This window comes from Narcine bancroftii, chromosome 4 (assembly GCF_036971445.1).
Source record: "Narcine bancroftii isolate sNarBan1 chromosome 4, sNarBan1.hap1, whole genome shotgun sequence".
In the NCBI taxonomy this organism is placed as follows: Eukaryota; Metazoa; Chordata; class Chondrichthyes; order Torpediniformes; family Narcinidae; genus Narcine; species Narcine bancroftii.
In genome coordinates this window covers 280,136,467-280,164,054 of record NC_091472.1, presented here as the reverse complement: position 1 = coordinate 280,164,054, position 27,588 = coordinate 280,136,467, and the positions used below count along the sequence as shown (strand labels likewise).

The 27,588-nt window shown below is 35.8% G+C and overlaps 1 protein-coding gene across 26 annotated transcripts in view; it reads left to right on the top strand.

Moving 5' to 3' along the window:
* The window catches only part of LOC138762011 (R3H domain-containing protein 1-like), a 205,339-nt gene that overhangs the window by 104,133 nt on the left and 73,618 nt on the right, over positions 1 to 27,588 (top strand). For 21 of the 26 annotated variants that reach the window (XM_069935155.1, XM_069935149.1, XM_069935154.1 and 18 more), the window contains 12 exons: positions 4,545 to 4,668; positions 4,764 to 4,842; positions 7,726 to 7,785; positions 7,871 to 8,011; positions 9,600 to 9,708; positions 10,862 to 10,957; positions 12,783 to 12,820; positions 12,909 to 12,962; positions 13,075 to 13,301; positions 14,542 to 14,793; positions 19,317 to 19,465; positions 25,736 to 25,837. In XM_069935155.1, coding sequence (XP_069791256.1) covers positions 4,545 to 4,668; positions 4,764 to 4,842; positions 7,726 to 7,785; positions 7,871 to 8,011; positions 9,600 to 9,708; positions 10,862 to 10,957; positions 12,783 to 12,820; positions 12,909 to 12,962; positions 13,075 to 13,301; positions 14,542 to 14,793; positions 19,317 to 19,465; positions 25,736 to 25,837 — 1,431 coding nt within the window. The remainder of the gene's footprint in view (positions 1 to 4,544; positions 4,669 to 4,763; positions 4,843 to 7,725; positions 7,786 to 7,870; positions 8,012 to 9,599; positions 9,709 to 10,861; positions 10,958 to 12,782; positions 12,821 to 12,908; positions 12,963 to 13,074; positions 13,302 to 14,541; positions 14,794 to 19,316; positions 19,466 to 25,735; positions 25,838 to 27,588) is intronic. The other 5 variants (XM_069935168.1, XM_069935166.1, XM_069935160.1 and 2 more) reach the window with 4 other exon arrangements.

Below are 27,588 nucleotides of genomic sequence, written 5' to 3'. Positions count from 1 at the left end.
ACTCCAGTCAGAATAACTATTGATGCTTTAGTGTTAGGAATGTTGTCATGACCTATTTTGGAAAGAGATTGGAGCAAAGGATCTGAAAGTGTAGCAAAGTTTTAGTTTGAAAGGCTGTAATAAAGAATCAAAAAGTGAGGTGCCATTTTTGAAAATTGCATTGAACTTATTTGGAACAGTCAAGAAGGCTGAGGACAGACTGCAGCAGAATTGATAATTAAATAGCACTTGAGTCACTTTGGTGATAATTTACCAAGATTGAATTGTGTACTTGCCATATGCTGCGTAATCAATTTTTTTCAAGTTTAAAACTTGTGCAAAAGATCAAAAAGTATTTACTTATTGATGGATGCAGGTGCTTAACCTTTTATCCGGAATTCCAAAAACCAGCAACCTCCAAAAACCTGCATTTTGTTTTTCAGTAGATGACATCTGCTCATCAAAGATGGAGTTTGGCACCAAACATGACCTGACACAACCCTTGCTCAATTCTCGTCTATCCCATTGCATTGTACTACTTTGAATCGCCTATACTGACACCCGTCCAGTGTTACAGCGCTTTCAGGAGGCTTGGCAACGGCTCAAATGCTGTTGTCATTACCCATAATCCCCATGCAGCTGAAACCACTGTAACAGTGCAGGGGAACCAAGAAGGGGGCAGTTCCCCTAGCGCTGGTACAGCGGGAGGGCTGGGGGGAGAGAAGGCAGTGCGATTTGGTCGGGCCGGGGGAGAGACGGCAGCGCAACTTGGTCTGGCCGGGGGAGAAAGACGGCAGCACAAGGTGGGAGAGAGCAGTGGAACTCTGGTGGGCGAGGTGGGGGGAGATTGGGTGGGTGGGGGGAAAGAGTTGGCAACTGACTCAGGAGGGGATGGGAGGGTGGAGACGGTATCGCGACTCGAACAGGCTTAAAGGGATGGAAATCAAAACGATTCTGAAATCTGGAAGATTCCAAGCAACAGCGGTGTCTGGTCCCGATGATCCCAGATAAAAGGTTAGGCACTGTATTCATACATTTATGCATTAATTTTGTTGCATCTCGTTGTTTGTCTCCATTGTGTTGATTAGTTTGTCAGTTTAAATTATTATGATCACGTCTGTAAGAGGAATGTAGTTATTTAAATATTTAATGAAGGCTGCTATTTTTAGAGCTGACAGAAACTGAGTATGTTTTCAACTGAATTTTTATTGTCACATAAACAGATAAAACTGAGATTTCTGTCCTATCAGCAGCTTGCAAAAAGTTGCCATTTTAGATCTACAAAAAAATTCACAGAAAATGGTAATAAAATTAATCGTGTCACTGGTATCATTTTGCTTTACTATATTGGACCAATCAATTTTAAGGGATGATTCAAAATTATGTACTTCCCAATGGGAATCCTACACAACCATTTTTCCACCATTAGTACCAACGCTATTTCTGGCTCCAGTCTAATCCCCTCTTTCCCTGTGAGTGGGCTGTCCTTGATTGCACAGGCGTCTTATGCAAAGCCACTGCTCTTCAGCTGCCTCCCCTACAGAACTCTTGCAGTCGTTTCCAGGATGGACCCTTTCGTCCTCCCACACTACCCTCTTGATGTGGCACTTTGGACAGACTCATTGGGCCTTCCCTAGATAGGACAATGATGGCCAAGAAGGAGCTGTGTATTCCTGTCAAATGAAGAAATCCAACAGTGAGTAATTTGATATGTGCCAAGAGGAAGGGCCACAATGAACTCTCGGCTATTTATGTCCAAACTTTGCATATTTTATCCAAGGACTTTGATTTGCTAGAAATATTCAGAAATATGGGATGGTAGCTGATGGTTTCTGAACATTGTGTCAATGAACCAATTTGTACTTGGGAGAATATTCCCAATGTTAATTCTTTGCTGCAGTATTTACATATTAAATCCAGTGATGAATTTTAACCATACATTCTGATTTTTCTTAACTATTGTATTCCTAGATGTCATACAATCTTATTTTCATGTTACAGTTTAGATGATCTCTTGCTAGTATGTCTTTAACTTGATTCAAGTAATGTTTGGAATTTCGCCATTCGAGCTTTCAACCTTGCCTTCGTGGTTGGGCAGCCAAAATCATACTTTCATCCCAGCTAGCATTTCATAGAATCACAGAAAATAGGTGCTCGACTAGCCGATTCAATGACTTAAGCCTCCACCAACATTCAATTTGTTCATGGCAGATCATGCACAACAACTGCTCCCTGATATTAACATGGTCAAAAATAAGTTGCCAATTTTGTGAAAACATTAAACATGCAGCAAAGAAGAAAGTAATGTTGTCAAAAAAAATGTAAGTCACATCTGATGAATGATGACAACAAAAGGTAGTTACTTTGTCAAAATGTCTATAATTTTATTTTGATTATCTGGAAATGTATATAACACACTTAGACGTACGCCTGGAGACAGTGAAAAGAGGTACACAGGAACATAGGAAGTAGGAACAGGAGTAGGGCAAAAATGGCCCATCGAGCCTGCTCTGCCATTCAATACAATCATGGCTGATCTAATTTATGACCTAACTCCACCTACCTGCCTTCTCCCCATATCCCCTAATTCCTCTATCATGTAAAAATTTATCTAACTGAATTTTAAATATGTTTAATGAGGCAGCTTCAACCACTTCCCTGGTTAGAGAATTCCAAACATTCACTACTCTCTGGGAAAAACTATTTTTCCTCATCTCTGTCCTAAATCTACTCCCCTGAATCTTGAGACTGTGTCCTCTCGTTTTAGTTTCCCCGGCCGGTCATGGGGAAAGAGTGAAAGGTGATGTGGGAGTCTGAGGCTAGTTGGGGAAAAAGAGGGCATTCTTCCAGGCAGAACAGTGAAAAGTGCTGATGGAAGATTAAAGAAGGTTTTTTTTAAATGAGCCTTGTTTAAATCTTTGAAATGGAAGCAGGTGCTGCAGGGAAAGGTTGACTTCATGGGTTCAAAAGTCAGGAAGACAAGAGGCAGATGTTTAGTTCCAACACAAAGAACAGCTGTCCAGGGAAAGCAATAGCAGAATGCTATTGTCAACATATGACAACTAAGCAGTCAAGAATATCATGAAGGAACAAGATAGTATCCATTATTTAAAAATAAATAAGGATGATAACAAACTTGAACAGAGAAGAATTGCCACAGAATATAATCAAGTTAAGTAATTAATGCAGGATGAAAAGTCTGAGTCCATCTCGACACAAGGATTATTTCAATTTTCTAGCTCCATGCCTTCCATTGTGGCACTCACTGGTCGAAACTCCAATGGTGTATGATGGAGATCCAGCATGAGGAATGGGGTTGAGATCACAACTTGATACAGAACATAGATTGCCTGACTCCAATTTGTTGTGTTGTACTATGGCTTGTAGTCATCAACAATATGAAGCATGCTTTGTGCTTTGCCATGGTTGTAATATGAGTTGCTGCAAAGATTTCAGAGGAGGTTGGCAATGCCCAAGGTTTGTCTTTTGTTCCACAAAAGACGAGTTTTGAGCATTGCCAACCTCCTCTTAAATCCTTGAAGCAACTTGTGCTACAACTATGGCAAAGCACAAAGCATGTTTTATATTGTTGATGACTGCAGATTAGGTACTCCACTGTCCTCAAGAATTGCATATGGCCAATGAGATCATGATCATGAATATTGATGATGGTTATGCTCATTGACAGAGAAACCTGAATGGAGAGTTTTGTGGGGACACAGTAACGTCAGGAAGGATAAATTTACAGACCACGTGGAGCAAAACCTTTAAGAAGTTTTGGTGTTTTCATACTTACTGGATGTCAGCTGCAGTGATGCATTTTAACTACATCTTATTTACTCTTGATAATACTTTGTTGATTGGGCTTCAAATAAAAGAGCAAAAGGTAGCATTGAGGAAATTAATATGGTATGATTCATAAAAGATTTTCAGAAATAAATGAAAGCAGACAACTTCCTTCAGTATTTGTTACAAACTAGTTCAACCTCTCAGTTGTTCCTGGGTTTATTGTTAGCTGACATCAAGTTATTGGAGTTCCTTGGTTCAATTGTGTGGTAACTGAAACTCATCAACATTAGTGTTCACAAATGTGAGAGCAGTTTTGATCATTTTGTTTTAAATTTGGATGGATTAAAATTAGAAGGCACAAGATTTGGCTATGCGTAACTACAGTTTTGTATTTTGACAGCAATTTTAAGAACTTTATTAAGTTTGTTGTTATGACTTTTTATTGGAATTAGGTATGCAACTCAAGGTTATGTCAGCTGACTTAATCGATACTGCATTGGTATAATTTCATTTAGCTGGTAATATTAAACTGAAAGTCAAAATTCTGCAAATACTATCTTTTTTGCGTAGTTGACAGAATCAATCTGTGACGTATTAACCAGGGCATCTGCCAAGTTATTAAGGTCAGATAGAATTAGTTGTTGAATTGTGTTATAAAAAATAATGTGAAACTTGGCCACTCATGTCGTTAAACTCCATACACAGCACTAAATGTGTTGAATACATCTGTTTCTATTAATTTTATCACAACAACAATTTGCCTTGTGTTTACACAGGATAAAATTCAACTACAATTAACACAAACATTTGATAAGGAAGAGCAACACATGAAAGATGAAGCTGAAAAGGAAGAATGCACAGACAAACCAGATAAAATGCATAAAAAAATGTTATCAAGAGGTTTACCCTGTTTTTCTTCACTAAAATACTTAGATTTTTAGGTGCTTGATGAATGACTTGTAAATGAATGAAATTTTCCATCTCTTTTTAACCAGATTCCAGCCAGGAATATACAGATTCTACTGGAATAGATCTTCATGAATTTTTAGTAAATACTTTGAAAAATAATCCCAGGTATATATAAAAAAAATGTTTGCAATTTTCCATCATTAAGTTCTTATTTTTTTTAGTTATTGTCCACCATTCAGAAATGTATTTTGTATCCAATCATTATTATTCACTAATGGCAGTTTAATCATCTACTGACAAAAGGCAAAGGAGGAAAAACCCAACACCCAACCCCAACCAACCAATTTTCCCCTGCAACCGCTGCAACCGTGTCTGCCTGTCCCGCATCGGACTTGTCAGCCACAAACGAGCCTGCAGCTGACGTGGACATTTACCCCCTCCATAAATCTTCGACCGTGAAGCCAAGCCAAAGAAAAGAATTCTCCTTATCATCTTTCTATCAATAATTGACAGCTCTAACCATTCCTAATTTAAGTCTTTTATGCTGGATAATTCAAGATTTACTTGATGCCAACATTCCTGTAAATACTTAAACTTTAATGAACTGAAGGCAGGATGATAATGTTACTATTAAATTACACCAGACAAACAGATTAGAAAAGCCACTCATCCCCAAGAAATTTTAATTGAAGAGGTCCAATGTATTTCATTTTTTTCTGTGGTAGATCAAATATACTATAGGCTCTTGTGTTGATTATTAAATTCACCCTCTCAGTTATGGGATGACACATAACCTACTTGACCAGGACAGATGTCATGACCCTTGCATCATCTGCTTTCTCATCCTTCATTGCCAGATTATTTCTAAAGAGAGATATGTAAACGAGGTGGGAATACATTATGACCAAAATTGATTTTGCATTTGGCTGTTAGAAAAAAAATGCCTTTCTAATGTTCTCAAAGCGAAACATTTGCTTTCTCTGTCATTTTCGGCTGATTCCCCCAGAATACGTGGCATTTCACCTTCAATCACCTTCTTGGATGTTTCTATATTTGATCAGCTAAACACATATCTAGGTCATAAATTTAGAATGTCTATATTTTAATTAATATATTCCACAACCAGCTATTGGAAAAATATGTGTCCTTCTAATTTTTTTTAAAATTTAGACATACAGCACGGTAATAGGCCCTTTTGGCCCTTGACGCCCAATTAACACAACCTCGAGTAAGTTTTGTCCTGTTGACAGGTGCACAATAATGGATCCAAGTTTCAAAGTTAGCAGTAGTGAATCTTCTCGATCAAATGGAGCTTGTGAAAATACTTTCCTTTAAAATGAAGCTCTAAACGGGTAATTCAATAACAGTGAAAGGAAGCATCCTGATAAGTTGTTTTGTGCAATACTGACTTATTTTTATGGTTTGCATTGTAATCAAGCAAAAGTCAAACTTGGACATAGTCAGCATAATCCATTGATTATTTTTGAAATAATCAATTTCATTTTTAGTACTAATAACATTACAAAGCTAACCAATAAAGAATGGCTTCTCATTCTGAGAAGGATTGGACAAAATGGGGATCAAATGTGGCGTGTGTTGAAATATTTGCACAAGAGAAAATAAATAGCTTTGCCTTTTGCTGTTTCTCTTTGAGAAATTCTGCCATTCTACATGGAATAACAATTAAATCAATCAATTAAAATGATTGATTAGTACACAATTTATTGCATTAATTAAAAAAAACCTTCTGCTTTCAAAACTTCAACCTTCACGTTGGTTAATAAATTGTTTGTTTTATGTTATTCAGCCACCCAGTCCATCTCAGCCCTTTGTGTGTCTTTTTTTTAAACCATCTAAATGAAATTTCAGTCGGTCCTCATGACTTCAGCACAAGCCTTGACAGGTGTAATAGAATTGAAAGTGGAACTTGTTAAGCAACACCGTCTAAACAAAATGATTAACCTGTCATTTTTGTTAGAGGCATATAAAAGTAAAGCTTTGAAGAAATCACTCTTTGGAAGGGCTGTCCCATTAGTGCCAGTTTCCAAGCTAATTTCCCAATTTCCTCTCTTGCAAGTATTTAAATTCTCTCTGAGGCAACAATTGAATTGGTATTGAACACCTGATGTATTCCATACATTGATTTCCTCATGTTCCTTCTGTTTCTTCTGCCATTTACCAATGTGCATTTGCACCACTTCGACCATTAAATTCATTATGTTTCTGTTAAATCTTGCTTCTATTTGTGGGCCCTTGCTGTATGCAGATTTCTTGCTGATACTAGTTGCCTTTCAAGCATAATTTTTACTTCAGGATATTCCTCCCTCTCTGATTTTTATTTTCTAAGCAATTGAGAAATCAGAGCAGCTGTTTTTTTTAAACAAATGAACAATGTGGATAGAAAGAAAAATCAGAGTGCTCTTTGGGCACTGCACTAATGAAGGCACTTGACCAGAATATTTATTGTGAATTTACTATTTTCCTTTGCAAACCCACTGTATGCACCAGGAGTTTCATCTGCTGAAATACCTGTAAGTAGGAGTAACTCCAGGATCAGTGAAGTGCACCAGTGCAATCTGGCCATCTTGGGTATCAGATTCTGAATCTGCAACACAAACTTAACTTTTTCACCTCAGCCTCTGTCGCCATAAATTCCATATGTGAACATCTTTGAGACCAGAATCCCCTGAATGCCTCTCCAAAAGAAAAGAAGCTCCCAACTTTAAAACCTTTCATATACAGCTTTTATTTTCTTTTGTGGGCCTTCAAAATAACATAAAGCTGCCAGTTGATGTAAATGTTGTGATTATTTTTTAAATGTAATTCATATCAGTTAACTGTTGGTTGTACAAGATAATGCATGTCTTTATAAATTAAGTTCAAAATATTTGTATTGTAACACAATGTTATGTTGGTGGAATTTTCTTTAATAAATTGTTTTGTATTTAGCAGGAATTTAATTTCCAAGGGCATCATTTTCAGTTACTGTAAATTTTGACCAAGCATGTTTGGCAAATGACTACCTCTGAATTTCTTTTTGTTCACCAGGGATAGAATGATGTTGCTGAAGTTAGAACAAGAAATTCTGGATTTTATCAGTAATAACAAGTAAGACCTGTTATTAATGAATCAACTCGACGTATTTTCTTGGATTAAGTATTGTTATCAGCAGTATCTTTCTCTTCAATTTCAGTATTCAATATAGGAAGTTTCCTCCTATGACCTCCTATCACAGGATGTTGTTACACAGAGTGGCCGCATACTTTGGCTTGGATCATAATGTTGACCAAACAGGAAAAGCTGTGATTGTAAACAAAACTAGCAACACAAGGATGTAAGTAGTTAAATTTGTGGGTTTTTTTTAATTGCTAATATAGTATCATGCTCTATAAGTTCATTTGGTTCTAGTGAAACATGGTCTTCAAAGATAATGAATTTTTATGACTTTTAACATTGAGAAATATCAAAAGGCAATTCAGAGATTTGAAAAATGACACTCAGGTTACACTTAATTGTCATGAGTAACCAAAATGCTGGTTGAGGTGAATTTTAAAGAGGTCTATATAAATAAGTGTGGAGAGTTAAAAGGTAGATGCACTTTTGGATAGAGTTGGTTTGTTGGGCCTTTGCACCAAAAGCAGGGTCTCTGAGTGTAGCAAAATGATCGAGGCTCAATTAAATTAATTTTAAGAACAACAGGCTGGGATTATGGAGATGGAGGTCACATTGTCAGAGTACATACATGACATTATATACAACCCTGAGATTCCATTTTCCTGCAGGCATGGCAGAATTCGTACTAATTGGTAGTGCAAAAAAAACTACATAATGTAAACATGAAAACAAATAAAACTAAACAGATAAACGAATGTAATCTGTGAATGCAGAGAGAACAAAATTACAGGGAACAAAAAGGAAATAGTGGTTTCATAGATTGGAACAGATAATTTTTGAAAACTATAAGTGATTGCTGAATAACAAACGTGAAGCTGATGAGTTGGAGGAGCAATTGGTCATGAGGAATTTGTGGCATAGGTTTTCAAATCATTTACAAGATGTGGACACATTATCTATCACCAAAAATATTGCAGCATGTCAGTAGCTTCATTGTTAACACTATTGATCAGCCTTGATATTTATTAATTATTGTATGATAATTTTTATCATGTATAAAAATTGGGATTTGAGTTTGTACCATTAGATCAATGGTTCAAAATTCCAGTTATTTGTCCAGTTTTGTGATGAACATATAATGTACTCTAATTTACAAGAGTTATAAAGTCTGCAATAAAAATAGAAAAGGTCAAAATATTCACCAGGCCAAAATGTAGCTGTGGAGATTATATAAAAACGTTTAATTTCAGGTTAATTTTCTATCAGAGTAGGGAATAGCTCAAGATAAAAGCAGTTTTGCAATGCAAAGAAAGGGAGGAGCAAATGAAGGAATATTTTTGACATAGTGGAAGGTAGGTGAATTTAAGTTAGCAATGAGATGAAAATGTAACTTGGAAGATGAGCAGTTTTGAGAACAAAGGGAAGTCTAGAGAAGGTAGAATTGTGAAATCTTAAAAGAAAATCTTAGTGTAAGAACTTGAAGTGAAGCAGACTCTAAATGTACTTAATACAAAATGCATTGAACTATACTTTGGAAGCCCACTGTTGGCTTGGTGGATTGAAACTCACCTTAATGATGAGGTGAATGACTTTGACACGAAATTTAATACTAGTGTTAAATAGCTTTCCACCAAATTGACCAATGATCCTAAATCTGATTAGGTGATGTAATGGGCAGCAGTCTAATTTTTGGGCCAAACATTGATGTTGACATCAAAAAATTGAAGCTATTAATTGATATTTATGTCACTTTTAAAAATGCATATTGTTTTCTTTGGTTTTGTGAGAATTCAATTTGTTCCTTGCAGACCTGATCAGAAGTTTTGTGAACATATAAAAGATGAGGCAGCTGATGATTTTCAGAAGCGGTATATTCTTAAACGAGATAACTCAAGCATTGACAAAGATGATAATCAAGTAAGTGTCTGATTTGTGAGCAGTCTTGGAATGCAATTCTTGTCAAACAGTATATTATTACTTTTTTGGGGGCAAAATTGAATTATTTAATACATCTCAAATGCAAAGTTTGGAAAACCTGACAGAATATAGCCCATGAAATATATTTTTTGTGCGACTTGTTGGAAGCTTTATCTGCAGGTTACAGGAATTTACTTGCACCATAACTGTGAAATATATGTTTAGTTCAAGTAGCCACAAGGCATATTTGATTCAGTGGTCAACTTTCATGGTTTAATTCAATTGATTGTGTGCCAAATTCTTTTTGATGTTCATTACATTTACAATTAAAGGAATAATTTCAGCAAAGCATTAATGCTCTATTTTTTTCTTGTAGATTATTTAAATTTTACATTGCTCACCATGTTTGTGAATATGAATCACATGTCCTTTGCATTAAGTCCTATATGGCTACTACAGTAAGCATTATTTGACACTGTTAAACAGAAATTTGGAAGAAATTGCACTTTGCATTAGAAAAAGTTGAATTTAACATGCTGCAGAAGTTTGTTTATAAAACATAATTTGCATGTTTTATTGAAATTTCCTCAAATGAATACGTGTGAAAGATGCGCAACTGGTTATAGGAAATTTTAGTTTGTGTTTCTCATTTGAAAAAAATCTCTCGAGTGAGAACCAGCTAATTAATAATTTTAAAACTTGGTTGCATGGTTCAGTTTCAGTTCAAGTCATGAATCATCACTCAGAAATTGTAATCCATTCTTTTCACCAAGAGCATAATTGGGTATAATTGGAATGTTCACAGTTTGAAAAAAAAAGCAGAATAGAATAATGTATTAAGCAGGTTAATTGCTCAGAATGAATCAGCTACAAGATCAGTCGAATTTTATGGTTCAGTCAGGAAAACATCTGGAATTGAGTGAAGGCAAAAGCACGAACTGCCTTAGGAGAATGAAATGTATGACGAAGAAGATTCTTTAACAAACTTTTTTGAAAGGAGAGTGCAGCTGTGAATAAGACCAGAAAAGTATTTTTCAAATTTGTTTTTAAAAAAAAAACATATATTTTTGGTATTGTTAAAGGTTCAATTAAATTCATTTTAACCTTGAAGTATTTCAATCTCCTAAGAAGACGATGTGTTCAAAATTTCCAGATACGTATCAGATTGCGGCATGATAGAAGAAGCAAATCAATAGAGGAGAGGGAAGAGGAATATCAGCGGGTCAGAGATAGGATATTTTCTCAAGATGTAAGTATAGAGTGAGAAAGGAGAAAAGTATAATTTGGTTTAAAACTTGGACATTACTAGCTGTGTATAGTAGTTGAAAAATCTAGAAAGTATTGGACTTGACTGATTCAGTTGTGGAGAATTTAGAGTACATGATGTATCAGTTAATTGAAAGCTGAATGGTAGACTTGATCAAGAAATTTTTGGTTGTACTCTTTAGAATGCTTTTTCACTTGGGTAAATGCAGACAGTCATTTGTTGAAACTTGAAAAACAAACTTAAATTTCATTGAGTAGGTGATACAAAATCGAATAGAGAGCAGAAATTTGATATTTTATCAACAGCCTATTTTGCATATCAGTGCAACATTACAGTTATATAGCTAATTAGCAATCGCATAGTGCTCTTGTGAGGATTTTGGAAGAGCTTTGCACTGCCAATAAAATTTTGGGTGGGTTTTTTTTTGGTTAGGGCCATAATTCAGGTTGATGTACATTACTATATAACATTATGTTCTGCCATTCAGAAAGAATGGTTCATAACATCCAGTAAATGAAAGGAAGCAATTGCCTATGGCAGAGTGCTTGAATGATAAGTAGAAGAATTCAAAAAGTTAATAATGCTTCTGATAGATGGCATATAGGACTGAAACCGTAGATTAATTTGTTTTTATTTTATACCTTGGAACTTGTGGCACTGAACTTGTGGGGCTGAAGACAGCTCATGGCATCCCATTGGCTGGTCCCAGAGTTCAAAAATTACAATGCTGCATTCTGTTACATTTGGATTCCTTAATTTTGATTATGGCAATTCTTGTCATTTTTTTTGTAAACCAGTTCTGATGCTGCAAGTGAAGTCCAAAAAAAAGGCTGAAAGTATAAACGGATCCCATCGGTGCACTTCTGGCAGGTTGCATGAAAAATCGGTTCATAATACTGAATCGCTTTATGATAGTGAATCCCTTCAAGAATTTTTTTTAATATCTGGAGGTTTTTAATCATCATGTGCACATTATATATGCTGCTAATTAATGTGGATGTTCACAGCATATTTGCTGTTCAGAACTTCACTATTGTAAAATCAACCAAGAATCTCAATCAGTGGATTAATCGTTTTTATTTAAAATCAGGATCTTCAAAATGTATGAAATTTTAAAACCTGAATTGCCTCTACAAGAAGAACTTCATGGGTTTTGGGATGTTATTTTCTCTGAGCTGCGGACAGAATATTGCAGGCAGATTGTTCACCTGAGTCAACAATGACAGAAGTACTTGTTTTTTTTTAATCATGGATTTGTGGTTGCTCATTTATGCTACTGTTGCAGTTTTTTTTTAATTATAAATGCTCCCAATGCATTATTTATTTTTGAAGCTGTAAACTGTTTGTAAAAAGTAGTTGAAGAAATGAGTTGCTCTCTGACTGTGTTCTTTTATTGGATGCTTTTGATTAATTTAAAGAAAAACCTTCAAATATGCTCCAAGTACTGTAATATCAATTATGAAATTGTATGCATTTATACAATGAAAATAAGTTGGTTGCTTCTTTATTCAACAACATTGTTTTTTCTGTTGATGATTGTTTTGGTATTATCCACTCTGCTGCTTCAAATTTGTTTTAGGATAACTCCTAATATAGAAAAAACACAACTTGTTTATAACATTATATAAAACGTTGAAGTGTTTGCCATTTTTGATGATCTTGGTGAATTAAAGTGAATAATATGTAATATTTATCTTTGGTTCCAAAGTAGGTGTTTCTTTCAAAATTATACTGAAGTAATATAAAATGACTGGTGATGGGTCCATTTTATGATCACTTTAATTATCATTAATTTTTTTTTTCTCAGTTGTCATTTCCACAGGATAATTACTTTACAGATAAAAGGTCAGTGTAATTTGAAAAGGCAATTTAATTGGTTTGCTATACATGGTATTTGGCACCAAATTTTGAAATGTTCTGTTAATGTTTACAGATCTCCTGAAGAGGAAACTGCTAATAGCACCCAGCAAAGGCGGCAGATATTTAGGTACAGAAGAGGTTGTTCAAATAAAATAAAAATCCTTGGAGATGCCTGATGATTTTGTTCAATTTGTTTTAATGGAAAATGAAAGTTGGGTTTCTTTTGTACCTTTCTTCAGAGGAAATAAGGATGGCACAGGGAGATCCTCCAATAGTTGGCAGAGCAGTACTGAAAATGAACATAAGTGGTCAGAGCCACGTCCATGGAGTAGTACAGATTCGGATAGCTCCAACCGCAACCTGAAACCTGCGATGACGAAAGCTAGCAGCTTCAGTGGAATTTCTGTATTGGCAAGAGGTGATAGCTCTGGTAGCAGCAAAAGTACAGGCAGGCTTTCAAAAACAGGTACATTCCTCTTGTGTGCAGCTGTACAACATAACAGTAAAGTACTAGTTTGGCAAATGCTGGCTTTCAGAGAGTCAAGCCAATCACAATTTCTGTTAAGTTCGTTTTTGTAAGCTTTTCGGTTTCTCCTTTCCTGGAGCTGCTGATTCCTGCTTATCCTTCGCAGTACTTCACCAGATTGGCCTTTGATCATGCTGAACCCACTGAATGGGTGCTCACACTTTAGTTGACTAAAGTGCTGCAGCCGAGTCCAGAGCTGGGCAGCTTGAATCACTGCACACTTCAGCAGGAAACTGATCATCTATTCTTTGCTCTCCTGAGCTTTGGGGTGTTGAAACAAACATAGTCCGCCAATGTTACTTGGACTGAGATGAGCTCGTCTGTGCAGTTCATCGGTCAAGTCTGGAGTTTTCTCCAGGCCATGTAATTATTACCATGTTATTGCAGAGTCAGTAAAACCAATCTTTAAAAGATATTATTTTGCTAATCAGTGCTCTACTGTTATAGGTCATTTTGATTACCCAATTAAATGTGGGTTATAATTGATTTTTGGGGGGGGAAAAAAGTAAGAAAAACTTTAAAATGTTTGTTAAAATTCTAATTGGATTCTCAAATTCCTGTTGAGTATCGATTTCATTGTGTATTTGGAGAAATTATATAATTATGTTCAACACTTAAGACTTTATTGTGTATGCTGCTCTGCATTAATTGTCATATTTTATAATTTTACATTGTTCAATGTAGCAAACTGGCCGATGTTAATCTGAATTCACCTTTTATTCTTTAGTCATAGAAATGGCTGCTATTTATGCATTCTGTTCCATGTATTGAAATTTATTTTGTCTTGCACATCCGAATTGGTGTTTGCTTTTTTTTTATTTTCTGTTCTGTGGTCATGCACAAATTGATGAAGAAATGTAAAATCATAAAGGAGAGAGAGCCTCCAGCTGCTTAACCTTCTTTATTCTTTCATTTGTGGCTGATATTATTTTTGAATCTTGTGCTTTGGTGAATTAATTTGCATGTTGTAGTTGTACAGTTGTATCTAAAATTAGAGTTTGCTAAGTTAACTGATGGTTAGTTTGTGCTTTAATACTTTTAACGTAACAATAAATAGGGAATGTACTGATTTTCCTAATATTGTGCATGTTTGAACTCGTAAATTCATCTAAATGCATTGAAAGGAAAAGGCATGATATTTCTGTCTCTAGATAAAGATTTCTCATTGCTCCTTTCCCAGGTTCAGAATCTTCTAGTAGTGTAGGGTCATCCACTGGTTCCCTTTCTCGTACCCATCAACCTCTTCCAGTCACAGCTATGAGCCAGACTCATGGTGTGCCAGCCGTCTATTCAGCTGTCAACACTAGTAATTCTCTTACCTTTGATGGTGGCATGAGTGGGCAACTGATTCCTACTAGCACTAGCTTCTTTTTGCTTCCCTTGGAAGCTGCAGGCATACCACCTGGCAGTATTCTCGTGAACCCTCAAACAGGTTGGTATATACGCTGCTAGGATTTGTTTGAAATATATTGTCAACTATAGTTTGCAGTTCTGCGCCATGTTAATATAAATATTTTTCAGGCCTTTAAATGCAGTTGTAATAGATTAAATATTTTATTCAAAAATGCCTGAACTTTTGATACAAATTATATTGTCTGTGTTTATATGTTTAAAACTTATACATTTTGAACTTTTACTTTTCCATTTAATAATTTCTTTAAAAATGTACCACCATGCTTGTGTGTGTGTATATATATATAATATATGTGTGTGTGTGTGTGTGTGTGTGTGTGTGTGTGTGTGTGTGTGTGTGATAGAGAGAGAGAGAGATATAGAGAGAGAGAGATATAGAGAGAGAGAGATATAGAGAGAGAGAGATATAGAGAGAGATATATATAGAGAGAGATATATATAGAGAGAGATATATATAGAGAGAGATATATATAGAGAGAGATATATATAGACAGAGAGATATATATAGAGAGAGATAAGGGAGAGAGATAGAGAGAGAGGTTGATAGAGAGAGGTATAGAGAGAGAGAGAGAGGTATAGAGAGAGAGGTATAGAGAGAGAGGTATGGAGAGAGAGGTATGGAGAGAGAGGTATGGAGAGAGAGGTATGGAGAGAGAGGTATGGAGAGAGAGGTATGGAGAGAGAGGTATGGAGAGAGAGGTATGGAGAGAGGTATGGAGAGAGAGGTAGGGAGAGAGAGGTAGGGAGAGAGAGGTAGGGAGAGAGGGGTAGGGAGAGAGGGGTAGAGAGAGAGAGGTAGAGAGAGAGAGGTAGAGAGAGAGAGGTAGAGAGAGAGGTAGAGAGAGAGAGGTAGAGAGAGAGAGGTAGAGAGAGAGAGAGGTAGAGAGAGAGAGAGGTAGAGAGAGAGAGGTAGAGAGAGAGAGAGGTAGAGAGAGAGAGAGGTAGAGAGAGAGAGAGGTAGAGAGAGAGAGAGGTAGAGAGAGAGAGAGGTAGAGAGAGAGAGAGGTAGCGAGAGAGAGAGGTAGAGAGAGAGAGAGGTAGAGAGAGAGGTAGAGAGAGAGAGAGGTAGAGAGAGAGAGAGGTAGAGAGAGAGAGAGGTAGAGAGAGAGAGAGAGGTAGAGAGAGAGAGAGAGGTATACAGAGAGAGAGAGGTATACAGAGAGAGAGAGGTATACAGAGAGAGAGAGGTATACAGAGAGAGAGATATGTGTGTGTGTGTGTGTGTATATATATATATATATATATATATATGTATAATATAAATAAAAAAACAATTCTCATTAGCTGCAAATAGGTAGAACATCAACTCACCAGGTCAAATGCAAATGAAATAATCATGGTCAAAAATACTAATTGATTTTGAAATTGGGTCTGAGGAGGGGAGAGACTACAGATGTGATACCGATCACACTTGACACAGTGATGTTATTGTTTTATTGAAACATTTTCAGTGGCTCTTATTTTCAGAAACAGCATATATGTTTTCAGATATACAGTCATTTTGATAGGATTAGTGCTTGTTCCCAATGATACCAATGGTGTGTTGATTCTTGAGTCTTGTATTTAGTACAATTGAATATTTTCATTTAATTGCTACAATTTGATATTTTCTTTTTTCCTGGTTTTTTTGAAAGTTTTTTTTTGCCAGGACATATCTTGATGCATTTAAGATGACTGTGTAAATTAAATAGGTTAAGCTTGAGAAATTTTATATGGCACAACTTCATGTTTGCAAACAATTTTAGTTTTCTACACTGAGGTTTTCTTATTTGGTAACAGCTTCAATGTTGATAAGTGTTTGAAGTACATGATCTCTGATAATTATTTTAATAAATGGATGCATGACCTGGTTTACTAGGGCAATGGCATTCTGTGTTTACCTAAAATCTTGGTAATTTGCTTAAAAAACACTTTTAAAGGCTTGCAGTTTACATGTAGTAATTGTAAAATTAATCTTTTCTAATTAAGGTTTTCTTGCCATATATACTATTTGTGGAATATTCATAGTTTAGAGAGTTGCCCTGTGGGGAGCGTGGGGTGTTGCCCCATGGGGAAGGAGCCCAATTAATTTGCTTTTGAAAGTGAATCTTGTTTTTAAAAAAAATATGAAATATAGTTACTCAAATAGATGTCTTAGACCAGGTACATAACATTTGCCACGCGTTAGCTGTTTGATCAAAGTAATTTTTCTTTTTTTAAATAATAATTACTGTAATAAAGATATTGTGTTCACAAAGTATAATTTGATCATGGTTTGAAACAAATTTTCATGAAATTAAAAAAAAATTATTTTTAAATTGGGATGTTTGTGGTTAATATAATATGAACTTAATTGAAGAACAATAAAACCTGGCTCCTATTGAATATTCATGTTAAATGATTAATTGTAAAAATTATGTTTCTTTATTCAGCAGCGTAATTTAACCTCAATGTTATTTATTTTACTCTTAAGAAATGTACATTTTTTCATATTTTGAGATTAGTCAAAAGAGAATATATTATCTGTTCATAATCTACTTTTAACAATATTCAAAACTGAATTTCATTATATTTTCATGCATATTGTGCTTGAGCACAACATCTTTGTTCTTGTATCTAAATGTGAAAGGAAAATCTTTCATAAGATCATATCATTATTAAAGTGACTTGATATCAACCTTCACAGAAAATATTCTGAGCTTTGTCAAAAATTATCTTGATTTTTGGCGATTTTGAAATAATTTGGACTTGATGGGGGGGGGGGGGGAAGTTTCATGATAGCTTTAATTTATGTGGAGCATGCAACACCAGAAACTATGCAAAGGAAGAAAGACAGCAAGGGCATTTTCAAAACTACTGGACGTGGGCGGCACGATTGGTGTAGTGGTTTGCACAATGCATTTACAGTGCCAGTGACTGGGACTGGGGTTCAAATCCCATGCTATCTGTAAGGAATTTGTACGTTCTGCGTGGGATTGCCCCGTGTCTTTGGTCTCATCCCACCATTCAAACTGTATCAGGGGTCTAGGTTAATGGGTGTAAATTGGGTGGCACAGACTTGTGGGCCGAAATAGGCTTTTACTGTGCCGTAAGTCTAAATTTAAAGTTTAAATTTAATGGTGGTCAGTTTTAAAAGGTGAGAAAGGTGTGAAGAGAAATGTAGTTTTCAGAGTGGATTTCCAGAGTATGATTATTGTTGAAGGCGCCAGTGATAGTGGTAGGAAGAAGACAGAATTGGTGTTAACGGAACAAAGATTTGACAGATCACTTTTGTTTGGTGTGGGTTAAGTATAGAGAAGTTCAGGGCCATAGTTTTAAACACTTAGATAAAAATGTAAAGTGACCCATGAGAATTATCAAAGATGGAACAGATGGCTGTCCACTGCTTGTTGTGCTGCAAGATTCATATGGAAGAAGAGTTTTAGATGTGCTAAGGTATATGGAGGTTAATGACAATAATCAGTTGGTCTTGGTAGATTTGGAATATCATGGTTGCCCTTGACATCGTTGAAATTGATAGAAATATGCAATAATTACAGTTAAAGTAACTCTTTATAACAGATTATGAGAGCAGTAATTCAAATTGTGGTTGAATAGAATATGAGATTGTTAATTAACATGCTGATTCATTCAGAGAATGAGGAGCAAGGTGGTGAGACTGTAGGATACAGACATTAAGGTAGGTCTACAGATGTATGACATTATCTTTTGTTGATGATAGAAAATAGAAAGCTAAAAATTTGTAGACAAGATGAAGAATTTGATGCCTTAGTGAGCATTTGGTAGCTAATCTCATGCTTTCAGAGTGTATTGTCATTGAATGTTGTGAAAGTTGAATTGGTGGACAGGAGGGAAGGACATCAAGAACAAGATCCAAAGATCTCCAACAGTCATTGTTCTACATGAGAAGCAAAGATACAGCTGCCTCAGAGGCAATGAATAGACCCAAGGATGGACAATCCTCTTGAGCTGGACAACAAATGGAAGTCATTGAGTTACAATGGTACAATAACTTTGATAGAAGTTATTGAGTACAATAACTTAGATGGAGGATTCAGTGAGGCTGTAGATGATCAAGGAGAATGTTCATTCGATGGAAGAAGGATAAGCAGTCAGGGTATTTGAATCATTTGTCTTAACCTTGGTGATCAAACAGTTCATGAGCTCCTTGATCAAGATGATGAGTGTGGAAGTGAAGGGCAACAAGTTTTAAAGAAGCACTTGGTAATGAGAAAAAATAAATAGTTGCTCTTCCAGATGACTGTGAAGCATAATGCTGCTTTAGCAAAGGAAGATGTGGCCCAGTGCAGTGTCATTTTTGCACCTTGTTTGCATCATGTATTGCACACATTGTCTCATCCATGTATGTATATTCCTGACTTCATGAAGCTGAAGTAAGAGCTTTTGGTTTTGCCCTTTGTTTTCATTTGGTGAAAAGATGTGTTTTTTTTTAAATCTTAAGTCTGAATCAAATAAAGGCATATATTTTTAAAAAATTAACCTTTTCATTTTAGAAAGTATTTTGTTCAATGTTATTGATAATTAAATAATTTTCCTCAACAGGACAGCCATTTATGAATCCAGATGGTACAACAGTAGTGTATAATCCCACTCCTGCCCAGCAGCCTGTGAGGAACCCTATGGCTGTTCCTGCACAGCAAGCACCACCAACAGTTCCGCAGCAGCAAGTTCAAAATCAGATCCTTACTCAGGTAAGTTAATCATGGACTTAAATTTAAAAAACATGATAAGATTGCAGAATGATTTCCAGTTGGTGAAATTGAATATGGTTCTCTATTTGTTCCTATATGTGGACTTTTATTCTGGTTGTGCATCTTTGAAGTTAAATTACAAGTGAATTCTTGAATATCTGAAAACAAAAGTAAAATGTATAGTCCATTTGACAGCTGCTGATTAGAATTGCATAAAATATTACACAGTTAAGATGAAAGTTCAATTCTGCAGTACAGTATACCCGTGTTGAGGTAGTAATTCTTAAGAAAAAAGAATTTTCAGCCACATTTCAGAGCAATCTGTGTCTTCTGGGTTTGATGAACAATATGTTTCAGGGGCGAGATACCTTGTTTTGGATAGTTTTTAAAAATCTTGCTACATTAGTATTATAGTAATGAGAGAAATTTGAAAAAAAAAGATGAAAATGTCCATTTCATCATATAGTAAGAAAATGGGAAGTCATATGATGTAAGTTTCAAATTGGGCATCTGCAAATTGAAAATGGTATGGTTTGTCTTGAAGTGCTGGGTATGTATAAAGCAGGATGGATAATCAAACAAAAGATCTTGGTTCACTCCTATTTTTCAGTGGGGGACAGGACTGATTATTCAAACCCTCCAGTTTGGCCTTCGTTCAGTTAGATAATTTACTGTCACAAATCTATCAGTCTCTATTTAGAAATTTTCACTTCATCAGTCTCAGCACTTCATTTAGTGAGCAAGTTTTAAATTTCCATTTTGTGTGTTTGAAACGCCAAGTACAATGTTTAGCACTGAATACTCCCTTCTGTGATGCCATCCCAAAGTTGAATGGTATTGCAATGAGCCATATTGGTCAGATCTTGTTAGGTGCACTAGCTATTCTAAAGGAAACTGCCAGCATTTAGCTGATAAGACTGTATTCTTTCTGGAACATCTGCAGATGTTGAGAAATGCTGAAGTCCAAAATTCCTGATGAATTCAGGATTAATGAAGCAAAATTTAGCTGAGATTCTTTAACGTTTAATTTGTAGAATTGCTTCTCAATTACACTACCATAGATCTGGTACAAGATTTGAAACCCTTATGTGCAGTGAGGGTTATAGAACTAGGATGAAGAGGTAAAGGATTAAAAAAAAAACACCTTGAAATATTATTTTATCTTAGTTAATTTTTTTAATACTTGCATTTTAGATGTTAAATTTTAATATTAACCACAAAATTATTTTAAAATTTCAATTAATTGTTTCAAAATTTCAATTATTTTTTAACTTTCTGGATCTGAGTTCTTGTGTGGATTAAAGTGATCTAGGGTTGGTGCAGGAAAGTAGCATTAACGTAATGGATGAGCCATGTTCATATTGAATGGCAGCATAGCTATGAAGGGTTAAGTTCCTATTTCTTGTTTTGAAGAAAAGGAATTTTGATTAGAGTATTAGCCATATTATTAATTTACAGAGCAGTCTTAAGAGGTTATTTGCATCTGAGAAAAATTGATAACCTTTCAAGTTAAGCTCTTCATTAAAACAGGAATAGACAGAACATTTTTAAAATTACAGTTGAAAAGTAAATAAATGAAGAATAAAGGAACAGTCTCGCAGATTGAAGTCAGGGTTGCCATGAGTATAAGTTGTAGAGATAGTCCGATTAATAGGGACAATTGAAGATAAATAAAATGGATAAGAACTTGAGAAATGAGGGCAGTTAGATCATGAGGAAGCAAACAAAGGATGTAAAGTTGCAAAATGCAGAGCCGTGGAATGTGGCCAGCAGGTGAATAGGTGCTTCCGTGTCAGAGTTATTTGGATGACATATGGCAGAAATGGACAGTTCTCATGTTGGCAGAGAAAGCGGAGGCTGAATTTGGCAGCAATATCCACAAAAAGAAGGTGCTGTTCCTCAGGCTATGTAGACCATAAGATTGAAGTATGTCATTTTCCCCACACAAACCCACTCCCCTGCATTCAATTCTTCTGCATCTCTGTTTTAAATAGGCATCCTTCAGTCCTGAAGTTGTGCCCTCTTGTCCTTGACTCCATTACCTTGGGAAGTAACTTTGCCACAACTTCTCTGTCCAGGCTTTTCAACATTTGAAATGCTTCAATGAGGCCCCCACCCACCTCATTCTTCTGCACTCCAAGGAGTACAGTCCAAAAGCTTATTATTAATCTCTTCATTCCAGGAATCATTCTTGTAATTTTTTTCTGAACCCTCTCCAATGTCAGCACTTGCTTTCTTGAATAAGGTGATCGAAACTGTACCCTGTACTTCAAGTAAGGCCTCACCATTGTTTAATAAAGCCTCAATATCACATCCCTGCTCTTCTATCCTGTTCCTCTTGATATAAATGGCAATGTTTCATTTTCCTTCTTCACCACCAACTCAAACTGGAGGTTAACTTTTCTGGATCCTGCACGAAGACTCCCAAGTCCCTTTGCACCTCAAGTTTGAGGAACTTCCTCCCCATCAAGATGGTAGTCTCCTCATTTATTTCTTCTACCAAAGTACATGACCATACACTTTCTAACATTGTATTTCATTTGCCACTTCTTTGCCCATTCTTCTAATCTGTCCAACCTCATTATATCAGTGCAGGAGGCCAAAGGCAGATAACTCAGAGTGAGAGTGGATGGAGAATTAAAGTGGGGCAGCATGGATCTCAGCATCACTCCTTCCGCATAAATACAGGTATTCTCAAAGTTAGTCTACCAATTAGCTCTTTGGTTGAATATTTAATGGAAAGGCAGGGACTGATCAGGAATAGTTGGCATGGATTTATTGGGGGAGGTCCGGATCAACTGAGGTGAGTTACTTGAATGGATAACTAAATTTATTTTGGAGCCAGTGCACTTAATGTTGCTTGAATGGATTTCAGTCATGCCCTTGACAAGGCCTCACATGAACAACTGATCAAGAAAGGATCCAAAGAAAGATTTTTTTAAAATGGATCCAAAATTGGCTTAATGACAGAAATTTATGGTTGCTTTTTGTGATTTGAAGCCTATGACCAGTGGTGTATGATAGCGATTAGTGCTGAGATTCTTGATGTTTCTTACACAATAGTGAGTGTTTGAAATGCATTGTAGGTGGTGCTGGTGAAGGCTGGTTAAATAGGGACATTTAAAAGACTCTTCAATGTAAAGAAATAACAGGTTATGGTATGAGGTGGGGGAGGATGAGATTGTTGTGGAGTAGGTTTACATTAGTTGGCACAACATCGTTGGCTAAGGGACCTGTACTGTGCTGTAGTATTCTGTTCTTGCATATAGTAATGACTTGGATGTTGATAAAGGAGATACAATCAACAAGTTTGCTGACAAAAAAATTTGTGGTTTTGCAAATAGTTGGGATGGTCATCTCACACTAAAAATTAAAGTACTGAATTAGTAAAGTGGACAGGACAATTTAGGATGTAGGTTAATCTAGGCATGTGTAAAATGGTGCAGCTTGGGAAGTTTAATAATGGTAGGGGATATACCATGAATTGTAGACCTATCAGCAGTATTGAGGAGCAAATTGATCTTGATGTACAAATCCAATGATCCTTTAAGGTGGCAGCACATGCAGGAGAGTGGTGAAGAATGCATTTGTGATGTCTGCTTTTGTTAGCAAAGCATACAGAATATAAATTCAAATGGGTTTCAGTGCAATTTGGTAAAACATTGGTCAGACCACAGCTAAAACTGTACAGTAAAACCCCTCTCTAAAATTCCAGCAACCGGCAAAAAAAAGCAGAAAATAAATGGGTTTTTTAAAAATGTGCTTTATTTTGCCAATCATAGAACCTGCAATCCCAAGCAACCAGAAAATTCACTAATCTGGTATCTACCAATCCCCATAGGTGCCAGATACCAGAGGTTTTGCTGTATATAATTCTGGTTGTACATTGGAGGAAGGATGCAGATACAATCAGAGAAGCTGCAGAGGAGATTGACAGGGATGTTTCTTGGGATAGAATGGTTGAGTTATAAGACTAGGCTGTCTTTGTTTACCTTGGACCTCGTCAATGTGTAAAAAGCATGAGTGTTTGATAGAAATGTTTTTTTGTTTCCCATGACACCAGTGTCTAAAAATGGATTGTATTGGCATAAGATCAGGAGTAAGAGGTCCAGAGGCAACCTGAAAGAGAATTTTATCCCCAGGAGACTGTTGCAATCTGGATTGCATTGCCTGAGAAGGTGATGGAGGCTGGTACCATTACAACACTTAAGAAACATCTGGACAAGTGATTGAATCACCTAGGCATAGCAGGCCTCAATCATTTTACCAAGTGCTGGAAAATATGATCAGTAAAGATAGGTGCTTGGTGGGCTACATGGAATGTGGTGGGCTAAAGGGCTCATTTTGTCCTGCATAATTCTCTTACAATAAATACAGAACACTACATTGGAAGATATGCAAGTGAATCACCACTAGAAATGAAGAGATGCAATGACATGTGGCATCATGAGAAAATGCCATTAAAAAGGGTATTATTGATGTGGATGGCAGGGCAGATGAGGAATAATGAATGCTTGAAAAGTGAGTCAACAGGAAGATGTATTTGGTTGTGGAATCTCATTAGAATTTGTGGAGATGTAAAGGATAATTTATGAAATATGATGGTAGGATAGATGGTGAGGATCAGGGAAACTAGCTGCTCTGTTTATGAGAGCTGATGATGTAATCAAGGGATCTGTCAAATGAGAAGGAAAGAAAACGACTAATTATCTTTTTTACTCTCATTCTGACTTGTACTGTGGTTTTCTATATTGTTTCAGGAATGTCCAATATTCATGCTTAAGGTGCAGCTCATGTTTTTTGTCTGGCTACATGACATTGTTCTGGGCTCAACTGAATGCAGCAACTTTGTCTGGAACAGAACTAAACATTTCTGGTCTTCAATATTGGCTCAGTGTTGTCTTTCTCTGTCAATATAGCCTAATCTACTGGGTACTTTCTGGTCTTGCATTCAGCTCACATTCCAGAGTCTTGCATTCTTTTGTATTTTCATTCTAACGGCCCCTATTTCTCTTGTTCAATTTTTTTCCCCTCAGTAACTGAGCCTATAAATCCATTGTTTATATCACCTCTACAATTTATACCACTGGCATCAATTTATTTTGGCCTTTACATTTTCTTTTTGTCCTTTCTACTTCAAACCAACTGACCTATGCAATTGAAAACTGTTTTCCATTCTGAAAAACGATGTTTGACTTGAAATGTCAACTCTTTGTTGATGCTGTGTGACCTGCTGAACATTTGCAGCATTTTTTTTTATTTGAAATACCTTTATCTCTCTTACAGCATTTTGATTTTCAAGAGATTATATAGTTTTGTACAATTTCAATATTTTCTACTTTTTCCGCTCATTCATGCTGACTTTTCCCATTCATCTTGCATGGACATTTTATGAATCGTATTCATTTGTAATCTTCTGCTTTCATGTGCTTTGCTTCCTTTTGTCATCCACTTTGGTGTTTTCTGCGAAGTTTGGATCATGCATGTCATTTACCAATATTGAGAAAAGCTGAAGTCCTGTTAAAGAACCTAGCCAGATGCAGCCAGTTGCATAATATTGGATCAAATTCTTGCAACTCGCTGCCTTCAGCATTACATTTGCATCATATTAAATAAAATTTAGTGCTGCCTTTGCAAATGACCACCCCTCTCCTTTTTTTTTCTTACAATTACTTGTATACTTTCCTGTATATATATTCACCATGCTGCTTTCAGTGCATTAGAAGTTGTCAGAATCATGATTTATTATCATGAACAAATCATGAAATTCGGTGTTCTGTGGCAGCATCATAGGGCAAATGTACATATTAAAACCATCTTACAACATTACTATTAAAAAAAAAGCAATAATTAGTGCTTGAAAAGTAAGGCCTTATTCAGGAATCTGATGGCAGCAGCAGGGAAGAAGCTGTTTTTGTGGCATTGATTGAGTGCTCATCTTTAGGCTCCTGTGCCCCCGCCCACCCCCCCCGCCCGTTGGTAGCGGAGTGAAGAGGGTGGTGGGGGGTCTTTGAGGAGAGAGGCTGCTCTTAAGACACCATGTAAAGCCATGGAGGTAACACTTGAATTAAATATTTGAGGAGTGTTAGCATTAAGATGATTGCCAGAACAAGCAGTATACAATTAAACAATTTAGCATGACACTACTTTTGTAAATTGAAGGAAACTGGTAACAGTGAAATGTAAATGTACTTTGAAATGCTGCAAAACCATTGGGTTTTGTAAAGATAAATGTTGCTGAATTAACTGTGCAAACTGTTGCTTCTTCAGCCAATTCGGGCTCTGCAGTCTTCCTCACAGCCTATCCAGTACTCTGCGGTCTCTTACCCACCTCAACTCCTGCCAGTATCACCTAGCCAGCAATACACTGTGGTATTGACGCTCAATATTCTATTCTCATCTTTCAGAAGATCTTTTAGTTTATAAAATCTTTATTTTCTTTGTGGGTGGTTTTTTGCTTTGAGTCGCTCTTCATGTTTGGCTAAATATTTTTGTAATTAGTTTAATAATTTGAAGCACCTTTTTAAAAAAAAGCAATGTGTATCTGTAACTAAAATATAATTATGTGTGTTGTATTTTGAGTTTAAAATCAAGGTTAAAAAGCAAAATCGCTGCCTTTTCAATGAACCTTTGAAACTGAGATAAACACAAAATGCTGGAAATACAAAGTAGATCAGGTCAGGCAAGCATGATACTGCCTGGTCTACTGTACCTTTCCAACATTCTCTGTGGATATTTCATTTTCTTGCTTTTGCATGTTTTTGCATTGCAGTGAAAACTGAGAGATCTTCATCTTTTAAAGTGTGCCAAACATAATTTAGAATTGCATCTTTTGTTTATGATTGATGGATTTGCGTACAGAGGTTCAGATGCGAGATTAAGGATATCCATTTATTTGTGTTTGCTGTCATTGTGAATAAAATACAAAAGGAGGAAGATTTTTTGAAGAGCAAATTAAAGTGCCTTTACAAAAATGTTCCAGATATCCTGAATAGTACATTATATCTACAAAGGAAAAAATACATTGCAGAATGCTTTTGGACGCAAGGATGAATTTCAAGATTCATAATTGATTTTATTTTGAAATTCTGTCAACCCTACAGCCATACTTCATAGATTCTTCCAAACGAAAAGATGGATTCTTTTCTCTTTTGTGCAGGAGAGTCCAGAAAGCTTAGAATTAGTAAAAATAAAGTGAGAGAAAAAGAATATTTCATAAATATTAGATATGCTCTTCTGCTTAAAATATCCATTCTGGAACCAAATGAAATTAATTAACATAAAAATTCAGTACATTTATTATTGTCTACAAATGGAAATCGTATTCCACACAAAAGTGTACCATATTTGTAATTTTTTATTTAAAGTTTTGGAACAATACCTTAAGCCATAATTCTATAGATAACAGATAATAATTCCAACATTAAAGCTTGCCTTCCAGTTTCTTTATTGCTGCTGCATTTCTTAAAAATAAATTGCTTTTCATTGTATCTAGAAAAACTTTGAATATTTCTCCTTAAAACTTGACACAGGCATCTCATGTATGCATAAAGGTTGTAAAATTATTTTGTTTTGTGGTTTGGCTCTGAGAGACTTTTTCATAATGTAAAAGATGATGGAATTGATCTTAATGATTCATTCTGATAAGATTTAATTATTCATTCCCCATATGTATCATTTCAACATTAATGTGGAATCTTCATTTGATTAAGACATTGGTCTCCAGTAACCGAGCCAGAAACCAATGTTTCACAATATGTAAACACATGCATTTAAGTGTTAACATGTTTTTAAACACTGAGGACCCTTTGATTCCTTTCCTCTTGAGCTCCTGTGAATAAAAATATTAATGGTAAAAATTATCAAAAGGGAACAGAATACAAATATTTTCAGTTTATCAACATAAAGTGCATTAGCATTCAATAAATCTGGATTTAAACAGTTTAAAATGTGGACGTGAGATTTTTTTTTGTTGTTTTATTAAAGCCCAATCATAATTTTGGTATGAATATTTCTCCATATGTACAAGCTGAATTGAAATTCTGCCTAAAATTTCCATTTATGGTCCCCACATATTTGCATTCAGGTTCTGAGCAGCTTGCTGGGCTATCTCACTAACTCTC